The following is a 15,523-nucleotide window of genomic DNA, read 5'->3' on the forward strand; positions in this document are numbered from 1 at the left end:
ATATAGATGATGAACACTGCGTGTCGTCCTGAACAAGGAAAATGCTTTCACCAAAACTGGTAACGCTCATCATACCAATCAATTTCAAAGCTCAATGAATGAACTGAACTAATTATGAGCCACGTGTACATCAACCAGGATCACACGACAAAGTGTTTGGATTCCTTCTTTTGAGTTCAGAAAAGTTGACTTGCGTCCGCAGTCTCCGTTCACCTAATTCGATTTACCATCTTATATATAAGAACAAAATAGGTTGATTGAGGATAATGATAATACAACTTTTATACAAGTGGTTTTTTTTGGACAACAACAAACTTTCATTAAACTTAAAACTTCAAAAGAGGGATGTTCTTACAGTTTAGAAGCAAAATATTATAAGAAATGTAAAGATAGAGACTACATGAGTCTTCCGACAAGATGCACAACCTTGAGGAGTTTGCAAAGGGTGAAAGATCTTTTGAAGTCTTATAGGATTCAAGTTTGGAGGCAAACTTCAGGAAATCCCTGACCAACAGCTGGTCATACTTCGCTCTTGCGATAGACGCATAGGAGCTTTTAAAAGTGTGCTCCATGGAGGAGGCTAAGCGGTGAGATGGTTGTCGAGTGATCATGGTGATTGAAGAAGATGAAACCGGGAATCGTAATTGAAGGGTGACAAGCCGTAACAAAGCAGGTGGGTCATCCCTCACATGGAAATGGAGGTAAATGAAATCCACACAAAGCTTGTAAACAGTTTGGTCCTGGACTAGATCAACATACCCAAGGTTTCTATCCAAAGGCGGTAACAGAAAGAGGGGGTCAAATGGTTCAAGGGTAGGGTGCAGGCAAGTTGTCGGATCGGATTCATAAATATGTCTACATAAAGCAAGCATCCGGACAGGGTTAAAAGACTGACCTCGACAAAGTAGTCTAAGAAGCAGCTTTGGAGACACCGATGTTCTGCTACCGAGAGAAACTCGTCTTGACGAAGCAGAGGTAATTGATGCGACCATACAGATGCCAAATAGTTCTTGATTGGGTTCAGGGATCGGGTGAGGTGGATAAAGGGAGCTGGTGAAAGCAAGGTAACTCCAACATCTTAACGGTGGGATCAGAATGCCAAGCTTCACCAAACAGTCTCCCTCAAAGATATAATCCCTGGGAGATCCAACTAAAGCGGTTTCCAAATAGCTCTCACACCATTCTACCAATGATGATGGTTTAAGGATCAGAAGTAGTCTTCGAACTAGTGATACCATTGGGCACATCAAGCCTTGAATAGGGAGGGAGAGAGTGGAGTTAATACCAAACCTGGATTCACACTGAACTCGACACAAAGGATTTTCAAGTAAATTATAAGAAGCCAATATTCTGCTATCGAGGGAGCCTCGTCTTGACCAAGCAGTTAACATCGGGACTAAACAATTTGAACTTGAAGTAATACGATTATAGGCGGATCGGGGAAGGTTACAGTGTAGGAATGAGTCATAGTCTAAAGCGAATAGACTGTCTACCAGGGTTCCAAAGTAAGATTGGGGAGCAAACCTCGGCCAAAGAGATAACGAGACTGGAACAGAGCAAGCCGGGGTTAAGGTGTTCTTTGTCAAGATCTTCAAAGGCTCCGGTGTCAACACAGAGCTCCCGTCCGGCTGCCGCCAAGTCGAACACTTGGAGGGAGGATATAAATCCGAGGATAGGTGAGATGTTAAAGTTGACTGTGGACAAAACCAGATCGAGAGACAAGCACCAATGGAACCAGGGCCTTCGGGGGGTTGAGGAGTGAAATTAGTTAGTTGGATATTCAGATGAGCAGTCTCACTGAGAGAGGAGGACGGAAGCGGTGGGACGATGGGAATTGATTGAGACTGACGCGAAATCGTTGTTGAGATCTGGACTCTCCGAAGACCTCCGGTGAAGAGAACCAAAAACACAGACGAGAAGAGTAGACAGAAGTAGTAAAGGAGCAGGGAGCTTGAGAGATCCCGACGCTGGAGAGCCGGAGCTCTACCGGCGTCGAAGAAAGGTGAGTAGAGCGGCGCCTCGATTATCGTGCCTGAGAGAGAATTAGGGCAAACGGTATATTTAATTACAGTTACCTAAGTGGTTAATTATATAAATAGCAGCATATTATAACATGAAAGTGAAAGTGATATTGTGACTTGTGATCAGTGCATTATTTACTTCAAGCATTAGCTCTTATAATGTTTCATATTCACCCCTTATACAAAATATTCAAGACTTTTAACCGATGAACTGATGAGAATAAAAACACACAAATATATTATATCTTGACTTCGTGGATTTCATTGATTTTTGTTCTTAGTATTGCCAGAAAAATCATTCATGATATATCCAAAGAAAAAGAAAAAAATTGTCGTGTAATTGTGAAATGAGCTGTTACCATAATCAGGAGAATTAAGGGTTCCTAATGGTCATATCTTACTATATCATATAATCCTTTTAAAAAGCTGACTCTGAAGTGAGCGGCTTAAGATGGGGACTACAGAGATGAGAAATGCGACATTTTCTGCTTATGTGTGAACTGGATTTCATAGTTTAGTGAACGCACTTACAGAACGAAACAGATAGTTTGTTGAGTTTACATAATATTTTAGATGGAGTTAGAGAGAGAAAGTCCTACAAGTCCTGATAAGGGTGGAAGTTACATTTAGACCAAGAGACGCCAATAAGGTAAAACTTGTTTAAGCAACAAATCCTTTGATCGAGTACATGCACTAGCAAATAGCAATAGATTCTTGGGTACCAAATTGGGTACGGCTTTGGTTAACAATAAACCAACTATGTCTATTGGTGGTAAACGATAAAGCAGCTTTTTGTACCGGTAAATCGGTTTAATCATCAGTAACTGATAAGTATCACGGACCAACGATTTCATGGCCTCGTTTCAACATAATTCAGCCCAAATTTATTTGGGTCAAGTCCATGCACTCTCCTTTGTATATATTTTCGTCCACCGGGAGTTTGCGTGGTTCTACTTATTAAAACACAGGTATCTATTTAACAAAAATGATCCTAGTATATATATCTATATATAAAATAGTGTCAAGGATAAATTTTATAAAAGTCAGAAATAACGAGGCGTTACGAAGAATTGCGCTTTCGTTTAATCTGATGTCAAAAGACTCAAAACTGAAAGTGATCGATATTCATTTTATATTTACTTAACTAGTTTGGTATTCGCCTAGCCACTATATATCCATCCATCTAATCATTTATTTACGTGACAACTGAAACTATACGACTAGTCTTAGACTAAAACTCTTTACTGTTCTATATATCCTTACAAATTTGAATCAAGTTATATGTATGCTTAATCTTTCATAGCAGAAATCAAATCGAGAGAGACTAAAATGGGCATGGCGCATGGGCATGGTGAAAGTCACGACTTTACCAACTTTTGGATCAAAGATCGTTGGATCACATTTAATCTGTTCATTAATGTAGGAAGTTGAGAAATGTACATAATGACTTTGTCGTTGGTAATTAACATCATGACTTTGTCTCACCACGTACGTACGTTCTTGCCATGCTCATTTTCTATTCTAGTACAGAAACAAATCACATGCGCACCACAATGGATACGGCCATACGGTAATCGATCAAGTACAGAAACAAGTCACATTCACACGAGAATTACATGCTTTCATAAATTTACTAAAATATTGAATATATATTTATTTGTCCCCATATCTTTAAATATTAAATGCAATTTTGTAATTTAAGATAAAACAATCATATTTGTTCCAAAAAAAAGAGAGATAAAAACAATCATATAAACCTCAGTCGTAACATTACCAAAAAAAAAAACCTCAGTCGTAATATTTTTTGGGTTTCTATAAATGTAAGCTTAGACAAAGCTTCCATTGAGTCATTTTAATTCATTATCTCTGAATCCATATATGGATAGAAGGTTAGCTTGGGTCACACAATCCATTGATGCCTTGTATTCTTTAATAGATAAAGATCCTTCTATACTACAAAAGATTGAAGCATCACCGTATGTGCATACGCCGCTTCATGAAGCATCAATGTTTGGGAAAATAGACATGGCCATGGACTTGATGGTGTTGATGCCATCGTTTACGTATAAACTAAATACACGGGGATATAGTCCATTGCACCTTGCCGTGGAGAACAATCAAGTCGAGATAGCACTAGAGCTAGTCAAGTTTGATCCCAATCTTGTTCGTCTTCGTGGCAGAGGAGGTATATTTCTTGAATAATAATAATTCTACTTTAGATCGCCCGCACTTCATAGTTTGACATATTCCCTTACATGAGTTCAGTTGAGGTCTATTTTCCTCTATAGATAGGCAACGTCTAACATTAATGATATATTATTCAATTTTCTAAACAGGTGTGACACCACTACATCTTGTAGTGGAGAAAGGTGGTGTCGATCTCCTCACGGAGTTTATCATGGCTTGTCCCAAGAGCATTTTGGATGTAAACGTAAGCGGTGAGACGGCTCTACACATGGCGGTCTTGAACGGCAGATATGAAGAGCTCAAAGTGCTTACGGGATGGATCGAAAGAATACGCCAAAGGGAAGCTGCGTCTATGGAGAAAGACATCCTAAACAGAAAAGATCGTGAGGGCAACACGGCGTTGCATGTCGCGGCATATCAGAATAAACATCAGGTAATGTATTCAAATATTCTTCTCTTATGTCGTACTTTTTAAAATTAAAGGAGTATTCTGTTATTAAACCAAAACAACACGATATGATTTGATATATATACATAATGTAAATGAAGGTTAATTTGTTACCTTTTGGTGCGTGTGGAAATGTTATGTACAGGCAGTAAAACCGTTGTTGAAATNATCCATCTAATCATTTATTTACGTGACAACTGAAACTATACGACTAGTCTTAGACTAAAACTCTTTACTGTACTATATATCCTTACAAATTTGAATCAAGTTATATGTATGCTTAATCTTGCATAGCAGAAATCAAATCGAGAGAGACTAAAATGGGCATGGCGCATGGGCATGGTGAAAGTCACGACTTTACCAACTTTTGGATCAAAAATCGTTGGATCACATTTAATCTGTTCATTAATGTAGGAAGTTGAGAAATGTACATAATGACTTTGTCGTTGGTAATTAACATCATGACTTTGTCTCACCACGTACGTACGTTCTTGCCATGCTCATTTTCGATTCTAGTACAGAAACAAATCACATGCGCACCACAATGGATACGGCCATACGGTAATCGATCAAGTACAGAAACAAGTCACATTCACACGAGAATTACATGCTTTCATAAATTTACTAAAATATTGAATATATATTTATTTGTCCCCATATCTTTAAATATTAAATGCAATTTTGTAATTTAAGATAAAACAATCATATTTGTTCCAAAAAAAAGAGAGATAAAAACAATCATATAAACCTCAGTCGTAACATTACCAAAAAAAAAAACCTCAGTCGTAATATTTTTTGGGTTTCTATAAATGTAAGCTTAGACAAAGCTTCCATTGAGTCATTTTAATTCATTATCTCTGAATCCATATATGGATAGAAGGTTAGCTTGGGTCACACAATCCATTGATGCCTTGTATTCTTTAATAGATAAAGATCCTTCTATACTACAAAAGATTGAAGCATCACCGTATGTGCATACGCCGCTTCATGAAGCATCAATGTTTGGGAAAATAGACATGGCCATGGACTTGATGGTGTTGATGCCATCGTTTACGTATAAACTAAATACACGGGGATATAGTCCATTGCACCTTGCCGTGGAGAACAATCAAGTCGAGATAGCACTAGAGCTAGTCAAGTTTGATCCCAATCTTGTTCGTCTTCGTGGCAGAGGAGGTATATTTCTTGAATAATAATAATTCTACTTTAGATCGCCCGCACTTCATAGTTTGACATATTCCCTTACATGAGTTCAGTTGAGGTCTATTTTCCTCTATAGATAGGCAACGTCTAACATTAATGATATATTATTCAATTTTCTAAACAGGTGTGACACCACTACATCTTGTAGTGGAGAAAGGTGGTGTCGATCTCCTCACGGAGTTTATCATGGCTTGTCCCAAGAGCATTTTGGATGTAAACGTAAGCGGTGAGACGGCTCTACACATGGCGGTCTTGAACGGCAGATATGAAGAGCTCAAAGTGCTTACGGGATGGATCGAAAGAATACGCCAAAGGGAAGCTGCGTCTATGGAGAAAGACATCCTAAACAGAAAAGATCGTGAGGGCAACACGGCGTTGCATGTCGCGGCATATCAGAATAAACATCAGGTAATGTATTCAAATATTCTTCTCTTATGTCGTACTTTTTAAAATTAAAGGAGTATTCTGTTATTAAACCAAAACAACACGATATGATTTGATATATATACATAATGTAAATGAAGGTTAATTTGTTACCTTTTGGTGCGTGTGGAAATGTTATGTACAGGCAGTAAAACCGTTGTTGAAATGCCTCTCGCTTGACCGGAACATCCAGAACAAAGATGGTTTAACATCCCTAGACATACTTCGGGCCAACGGTCGGTACATGGACAAAGATACTGAAAAACTGATAAGAAGTTGGGGTGGAAAGAGCAAAGCTGCTCTACCCAAAGTCAAGACATCGTCTGAATATTTGAGATCACGGGTTACGTTCAGGGAATTTTGCTCCATCCAAATGACACGTTACAAGAGCGGCATATCAGAAGGAACCAGAAACGCGCTTCAGGTGATAACCATACTCATCACCACGGCTACGTATACAACAGCACTACAGCCACCAAGATGCCTAAAAGACGACTATTCAAGTAATTACGGAGAATTAATATGTCTACTACTTTGGGGATTCATTACGATGTCTTTTTTTTTCTCTATGTTTTTGAACTTCATTCTCTTACCACCTGGTAGAGAGTACACTTGGTTCTATATCTTGATCGCAACTCCTCTCTGCTGCTCTTATGGGATTGCAATATTGTTGAACGGCCAGACAAGAATATTCTTTCCAATATTCCTTGTGATTGTGACTCTAATTGGCTTTCTTTGTTATCTGATTTTCTTATTCTTGAAGTGGAAATTAGCTCTCCAGCTGAGGACAGTAAAGCCCAAAAGTCAGATGGTTTTGGAAGGTTTATCGACAATATAATAGTTTAATTATAGTCCTTCGTATTTGATAGATAAGCAAAGAATCTCATATGAACTATGTTGAACTCCGTCTCTCTCTAATAGATGTTTTTGCCAATTTCACATATATTAAGAAAAAGTTAAAATTTTATTTATGAATTAATTTATAATTATTTTTAGGTAAAAAGATAAAATATAAACTTTAGATAGTATGCTACGTAGAAAAAAATTAAAATAAAAAAATCAATTAATTTTTTTTAATATACAAAATCAATTTTTTTAGAGACAAAAAAATAATAAAACATCAATAATTTTAATTTGTGAGACGGAGAGAATATATGGCATTTTGGCTAGCCATTTAATCTCACATTATGATCTATATGTCAAGTCCTAGTCCCAATTGCATGTTTAACTTGCCAACGATCTAGTTCATTAAAATTTTCACATTATTAAATCATATATTTTTTTGGAACATGTCTTAACATTTTCTTTTTTTTTTCAAAACACTTGTATTTCATTACTCAAATGAGGTAAGGTTCAAACAACCATTCCTTAAGTTACAAGATAAAAGGGCATTCCCCAATGCCAAAACAACAAAAGTACAAAGTAAAGATATGATTAATCGGCAATGGGTTATTGAGAGCTTTGAGCCAAATTCTTGAAGAGATTTGGTACATGTGAGGTCAAGACTGTCAAAGGACTCTTTCATGAACAAATCAATGGATGAGGAACTAGCCACTGTCATGAGACTCGTTGGCGTTAGAAAAGGGGTCATAGCTGCACTTCTCATCGGTTTGAGAAGGTCTACAAAGGGTAGTAGCTTGAAGATATTTCGAGCAAGGTTTAATGTGCTCTGAAGCTTGAAGAAATTTGCTAGAGTTGTTGCCGGGTGCAAACTGACCTTGGACAGACCAAAGCCGAAGCCAAAGAACGGACAGCTTGACATCGGGATCCATAAGCTATAATTCTTCCAGCAATAGGGTTCACAAAACAAGGCCAAACAAGATACTAATATCATAATTCTCAAGGAATTACCGCAAAGCCAAAGCAACAATGATGAATTACTTCTCAAATGGATTCCATAGAGTACGTAATCTTGATCACACCATTGGCTATAATATGACTTCAGCGAATGGAATAAAGGATCGTATCTGGGCTTACTTGGATTTAGATTTGAAGCACCAATTAATTGAAAGTTGTCCCCGCAGTGGGTTGAATCACCATGACGAAGCTCTGTGATCACGGGGCTTGAATGCAGGGTAATGAGGAAGTGTCGGTAACCGCCGTTCCGTGGATCCGGGGTCATAATGCCTTCCTTCCTCATTCCAATGGTGTGGCTATAAACTAGAAACATGAATCCCAAAGGCTGTGAGCTTTGATGTGAAGAGTTCATCGAGGGATTTCTTCTAGCCAGGGTTTGCAATTGATAATGGCTGAACCAATTCAGGGATGTCGATAGAGGTTGCAGAAGGTATCGTACGCTCTTACAAACACAATAACGAAGAGGTCTTGAGAATAGGTTTAGCAAAAGTTTTTGAATGTTGGACCTGGATTTAAAGGTAATGGACTTTGCTTTTGAAAAGCTTAACGGGCCGACAAATATTGCACGGCCCACCAGAAGAAACCCTAATTTCGTGAAGGTTGACCAATCTTGAGTGGTTGTGCGGCGGCAGCTATCCGGAGTGGTGAAGCTAGGTTCCGATAATCGTGCATCTCCGGAGGACAAGGCATCAGTAGGAGCCAGCCAGCCATAGAGGCGGTAATAAGCTAATACGGGAAACCACAGGGACATATCGTCTTTGGAGAGATGGACTGCTGATCTGAGAAAGGAGGCGCCGTGTGCCGTCGACGTCTCCACCATGAGAGTTGCGGCTGCTTGTCCAGATAGGAGCTCACCAACAAACCTCGGTCCCCAAACAAAAGCTTTCCTAGGTGTGAGCAGCCAGTTAGGTCGGAAAATATGAACCGCGTCTATATGTGGATCTGATAACCCGGCTGATACATGCAGAGAAAAAAAAAGACGGTTCACCGGAAAGCGCCATCGCTCTTTGTCTCTGTCGAAAATAAGTGTATCGGGATCTGAGGGGTTCATAACCAAATTGAAAAAGGGGAAAAAATAAAAACTGGGAAGCAAGAAAGAGAGCAAAAGAGAGTGGAGAGGGGACAATCCCGACGCCGGCGAGCTAAAGCTACGCTGGCGTCACAAGAAGTTAGCGCAGATGAGGCCTCGATGTTAGTACCCTAGAGAGAAAAGTCTTTTGTTTTTCCACTTTTCTTTGAACATGTCTTCACATCATTATATGATTTAGCTGTTAACAAAAAAAAAAAAAGGCTTTCTGCAATTTTGATTTTGCGGAATATGTGTTTACATCATTATAAAATTTCCACATTATTAAATCATTTTCTCATAGATTTCGTTGGATCATAATACCTAATACACACACTTGATAGTTTCAGCAAGTTTTCCACCTTTTTCCAAGACTTTGTACTTGTGAAGAATTTGTTTTTCTGTATTTCAGAACATTAATTAAATCCTCAAATTAAAAGAGGGGAATCCATGCAAATTGAAATTAACTACGTACAAGAAAGATTAAGATAAAAATTGAAGACTTTTTCTAATGAGAATACACACTTGATAGTTTTTGAAATAATAAGGTTTGTGGTATTGAGCTCTGTACAATAGAGGAGGGTTGTGAAAGTGATCTCTCCATAAAAGAGAATATTTTAAAAAATATTACTCGGTAAAGAAGAAACTGATATTGAGCCAAATATCCACAGGGATGATCGGCAATTGCTTAACACTACAATAAAAAGTGAATATTGTTACCAATTTAACTAGATTTTAACCCGCGGTATACCGCGGGCTTATGTTATTTTTTAAAACTATTTTATATAATTTACTAAAAAATATTATGTTGAATCAAATATTTATTTTTAAAAGTTGACAAAATATATCTATATAGATATATAGCAAATGTTTTATAATAATATTGAGATGTTTGTAATTTATTTGCTTTATCTATATACAAATTATTATTTTCGTTTGGAATTTAATTAATTTAATTTCCTTTATCTTGGAATTGAATCAATCAAGATTAGTTGTTGTGAAAATAAACATATGTTAATATGTATAATACACTTTGTAGTTCATATAATATTATTTAATTTTTATTCACAAATTCTCAATTTGAAATTAGTTAGTTTTGCCTAGAGCCTATTAGTTATTAAAAAAATAAAATTAATTAGTTTTGTATATGAGTGTGATGGAGCGGATTAGTGTTGGTTTATAACTCTTTTTATATAAGATTAAGTTTTAAGATATTTTGCTTGTATTTTTTAACCAACCCGCAAAAATATATAAGTGTACCCCATCACATACTTATGATTATTTTTAGTCTAGGTTTGGACCCGTGGATAAATAAAAATTTCCATAAAATATTGTTGCTTTTTTAGTATTGTGCATATGTTAAATAGCTAAACTCTGTATTTACACAAATTTAGTTTTATTATCATAAAGTTAGTAGCATTGTTGATATTACTCATATAGGACTAAATTTGATTTACTCAATATTTATATTGTGTAACAGGATATATTTGTATTTGATATCTCCTTTTTAGTAAAAAAAACATTTATAATTATGAGATTAACTCTATAAATGACACATCTATTTTTTTTAGGTACACCGCAGGATATGTAAGTTATATGATATATTTATAATTCATATAAAGTTTAAATATTTATAAATCTTATAAAGTTTAAAAATTTATAATCCGTAAACATTATTATTATATTTTAACCCGCAATGTAAACATTTATTTTTTGGAATTCACATTTTTTTGGAATTTACAGATTTTGTTGGAGTTTATTAATAATTATTAAGATTGCATAATACCAATTTTTATTAAATCATTTTAATTGTGCATGCCCTATATTGGTGTTGTTAAAAAAATAGTAATATGAAGATTTTATCCATGTTGAAATATGAGATTAATGATATTTTATTTTTTTAGTAATATTGTTTCAAACCCGTCTTGTATTACACCCTCGGNTTTTTAGTCTAGGTTTGGACCCGTGGATAAATAAAAATTTCCATAAAATATTGTTGCTTTTTTAGTATTGTGCATATGTTAAATAGCTAAACTCTGTATTTACACAAATTTAGTTTTATTATCATAAAGTTAGTAGCATTGTTGATATTACTCATATAGGACTAAATTTGATTTACTCAATATTTATATTGTGTAACAGGATATATTTGTATTTGATATCTCCTTTTTAGTAAAAAAAACATTTATAATTATGAGATTAACTCTATAAATGACACATCTATTTTTTTTAGGTACACCGCAGGATATGTAAGTTATATGATATATTTATAATTCATATAAAGTTTAAATATTTATAAATCTTATAAAGTTTAAAAATTTATAATCCGTAAACATTATTATTATATTTTAACCCGCAATGTAAACATTTATTTTTTGGAATTCACATTTTTTTGGAATTTACAGATTTTGTTGGAGTTTATTAATAATTATTAAGATTGCATAATACCAATTTTTATTAAATCATTTTAATTGTGCATGCCCTATATTGGTGTTGTTAAAAAAATAGTAATATGAAGATTTTATCCATGTTGAAATATGAGATTAATGATATTTTATTTTTTTAGTAATATTGTTTCAAACCCGTCTTGTATTACACCCTCGGGTTGTTGACTTTGTTTTCTCCAATAGATCTTATGATTTATAAGGTAACTGTTTCTTGTATGATCTAAGGTAAAATATGAAGAAAAAAAAGTTAAAGAGACTTGTTAAATCTGCTTGAGGAATTGTTTTCCAAATAGAATTGTGTAATTTGTAAGGAGTTGTTTTTACAAATTGCTTAAAGTGTTGGTCTTCTTTTTATATATTTCATCACCCTATATTCAAATCAAACACTAATCACGTTGATGATCTACACACAAGAATATGTATATATTACCAAAATTAATTAGTTACATAATCACAATCTACTGAAAAAAAGAGGATAATGACATTAAGAAGCGAAACATATATATTGCTCTAACTAAAAATATATACTTATAAGGAAAAAAAAGAGTGAAATATTTAGCAGTATGAATACTTTTGCATCATCACAAATTGACAATCAATCTTATCATATAAAATGGTTTGAATCTGTTCCACGACACTTTTCTGAGATCTCTTTTTCACAAAAAAGAAGAAGCTCTTATCGGAAAATGATGTAGCAGACTGAGGATCACCAGATTTGTTTCCTACTCCCGTCGGTATTGGAAGGAAGAGACTGATGATTGATGTTGTTGGTGGTGCTAACTTGTGATTAAGGACCAATTATTTATAGGCAATTGATTAGGTTTATTTTTTTCACCTCTTAACACACAACATCTTTAATTAGTTACCAGATAATTAGGGATTAAATATTGCATAAGATTTATTTTTAGAGAATATGCCAAGTTTATGTGATTTGATATTTTTATTAGCCATTAATTTGTTTCTGTATTTAAATTTGTTTCTATTTTAAAATTAAATGTGGTGAGTAATTAATGACATACAAAAGCGAATATAGCTGATTTATAGGTTTCCCATAACTTTATATCTTGAAATCGATTATTGCATATATATGGTAGAGATTCTTGGGATGATTGACTTGATTTTTTGAAGCTAAATGTGTGAAAACATAATAAATGTCAATGGCATAGGATTGTAAATATTTTAGAATTCTAACGTTTTTTTCAAAAATTTGCTGTGAAAATGTTAATATAGATGGTCATAATATATTAATTTTTGGTCACAAATACTTTATTGTGACGAAAATGAAATGGATTGAAGGTCACAATAAAATGGTCACAAATGGGTGTAAGTCACAAAAAAGTCATAAACAGTTGTGACGTTTTTGAAGTAACAATTTGTCACAAGTTGTGACGATAATTGAATAGTCACAAAAAGTTACAATTTATGACGGTTAATAGAGTCACAAATATGACACAACACATGACCCAAAAAATGTCATATATTTGTTACAAATTAGTACTATTTTAAGTCACTACGTTGTGACTTTTTGCCACCAAAATACAATCACAAACTAGACACAATTAGTGACTTGATTAGAGACACACAACCGTCACTATTTTTATTTTTACTTTTTTATTTTATTTTTTATTTTATTTTTATTTTTTAATTACCACAATGTGTACTTATTTGTGACATTTCACGTTCCTAGATTTTTTTTAAAATATTAAATCCTTTCACCATATTTCAAAAAATATATAATTATAGAATAAAACATGAAAACTAAAAATAATATGCAAACGATAATATATAGATAACAAACTAACATCCAAATACAAAGTTGATACATAAACACAACTGAAAGGAAATATAAACCAAGCACAAAGTTAATCCATAAACATAACTGAAAAGAAATACAAACAAACCATAGTAGTTAGATAAAGGTGGATGGTCTTGGTAGTAGTGTTGGATTTAGACATTTTGACTTGCAAAATATTCAACAAGTTTCTCCATAGCTAAGTCTTTTCTGGATTTGCTGATTTTCTTCAAGGTTTTATTTCAGATCAGTTTCCATCTCCTGTATCCGATGTGTTATTGTCTCTACTTTTTCACCACATTGTGGTACACTTGATGAGGCACCAACAGATGGTAAAACCTCACTAAGTGCTCCAAGTCCAAAGTTATGACCATGTTTAGATGATCCAGCAGCCTAGAAATAAAAAATAAATGCATAAGCTATCATACACCAAACCAATACAACACACAACTCACGACCAAACAATAACATATATGGTGACTAACAAATTTGCTCACGACCAAACAACTCACGCCCAATACACCACCCGTACGTAACTCAAACCAAACAATAAAACACGACAGTTCCACGGTGACTAACAAATTTGTTCCACCCTAATAACATATATGGCTAAACCTCAAATTTGCTTCCATTAATGGCTTGAGCTAACCACTGAGTTTAATTAATTTCAGCCGATAAAGTTGAAAAGTTTGTGATTGAAGTGTATACCTCGGGCATGTGATTATTGGAAGCTACCTAGCTTGTATCATTTGATGATATTTTTCATTCAGCTTGCTTCAGTGTGATTTCTAATCATATGTATTTTTATTTTGCCATATTTGGACTACATGAAACTATGTGCTCTTCTTCTGTCAAACAATTATCACTATGCTTATATAAGCTGGTTGAATTCGGTGAAAAATGTAGTTGGTAGTTTTGCGAAACATATGTGTTTACAGAGAAACATGTGTATCAATATATGTGGATACAGAGAAACATATGTGTTTGGCGAAAAAGATTATAAATTAGGTAATTAATAAACCCTAGAAAAATATCATAAATATATTAATAAATCCCTAGAAAAACTTTGCCCAAAAACACAAAATCATTTACTTTTAAAAATAACAAATTTAGCCATGTGTTTCTCTCCTCCATCGCGTTGTGACTATTTTTAAGTATCGTTTTGCAACTAGATTCATCATTTTTTTTTAATGTTTTTTCTTTTTAAGGTTTGAAACGTGAAGATATCAATTTATGTCTACTTTCGCAATTTGAATTATATGAGAAGCAGATGATTTTTCATAAAATTCCTTCTATGGTTCTTCTTAATTAAGTAGTCACCTCGCAACTCTTGGATTGAATTGTAATAGTTTCTTTACTATAAATAGCAAACTACATACTATAAATAAGGGACAATATACGATTGCATTCTATAAATAAATTAAAAGATCAACTATATATTCACGTCTAATCAACTGCAATACAATCATATACTAAACCATAAACAAAATCATGGTTTTCTATAATCATATATTTTACATGATTTACATTTTTGCAACTCTTGTTCTTTCTGTATCGGTGTCATCACCATCACCCCTTTCAAATGATGCATCAGGAGAGCTAAACTCGAGACGCTTGCTTCCGTTTTAAAAAAAAACAGTTAGAATTATTAATTCATTGTCCAGCAAACATATTTTGAATGTAAACTGCTCATCTACCGAAGATAATTTGGGGTTACAACGTATCCCTTGGAGTCAAAGTTGGGAGTTTAAATTTAGAGTAAATTGGAAACAGACTACAAAGTTTAAATGCGATTTTACGTGGCATAAAGGTGGATCTCACAAGTTTACTATATATGGCAATTCTAGAGAAAATGATCCTATTAAGATGTTGTACTGTAGTGTATGTATTTGGGAGGTCGTAGCAAAAGAAAATGAAAAACCAATTTGTCGTAAAAGAAGAGATAACAGACCTGGTTGGTGTTTTGATTGGGAAACTTAAACTATAGTTATATATAAAGAGGCTTCGTATTGTATCTATATCTATTCTATGTGCATATTTTATGTAGATGTTGCCTTACAAATTTGTAAAAGATTTGAT

General features: G+C 34.3%; 2 protein-coding genes across 2 annotated transcripts; both read left to right on the forward strand.

Annotated features, from left to right (window-relative positions):
- On the forward strand, positions 4,047 to 4,834 carry LOC104720053 (ankyrin repeat-containing protein At2g01680-like). The gene is made up of 3 exons (XM_010438022.1): positions 4,047 to 4,206; positions 4,358 to 4,641; positions 4,802 to 4,834. Exons 1-3 carry the CDS (start codon positions 4,047 to 4,049, stop codon positions 4,832 to 4,834), a joined length of 477 nt encoding a protein of 158 aa, XP_010436324.1.
- LOC104717150 (ankyrin-2-like) lies at positions 5,526 to 7,120 on the forward strand. Its single transcript, XM_010434681.1, has 3 exons — positions 5,526 to 5,832; positions 5,984 to 6,267; positions 6,428 to 7,120. The coding sequence occupies exons 1-3, from the start codon at positions 5,526 to 5,528 to the stop codon at positions 7,118 to 7,120; spliced, it is 1,284 nt and encodes a 427-aa protein (XP_010432983.1).

The sequence above is a fragment of the Camelina sativa genome, chromosome 10 (genome assembly GCF_000633955.1).
Source record: "Camelina sativa cultivar DH55 chromosome 10, Cs, whole genome shotgun sequence".
Taxonomy (NCBI): Eukaryota; Viridiplantae; Streptophyta; class Magnoliopsida; order Brassicales; family Brassicaceae; genus Camelina; species Camelina sativa.

Coding starts and splice junctions, on each gene's coding strand:
- LOC104717150 (XM_010434681.1), top strand. CDS start 5,526: ATGGATAGAAGGTTAGCTTGGGTCACACAATCCATTGATGCCTTGTAT. Junction 5,833..5,983: donor TCGTCTTCGTGGCAGAGGAG/GTATATTTCTTG, acceptor TTTTCTAAACAG/GTGTGACACCACTACATCTT. Junction 6,268..6,427: donor CATATCAGAATAAACATCAG/GTAATGTATTCA, acceptor TGTTATGTACAG/GCAGTAAAACCGTTGTTGAA.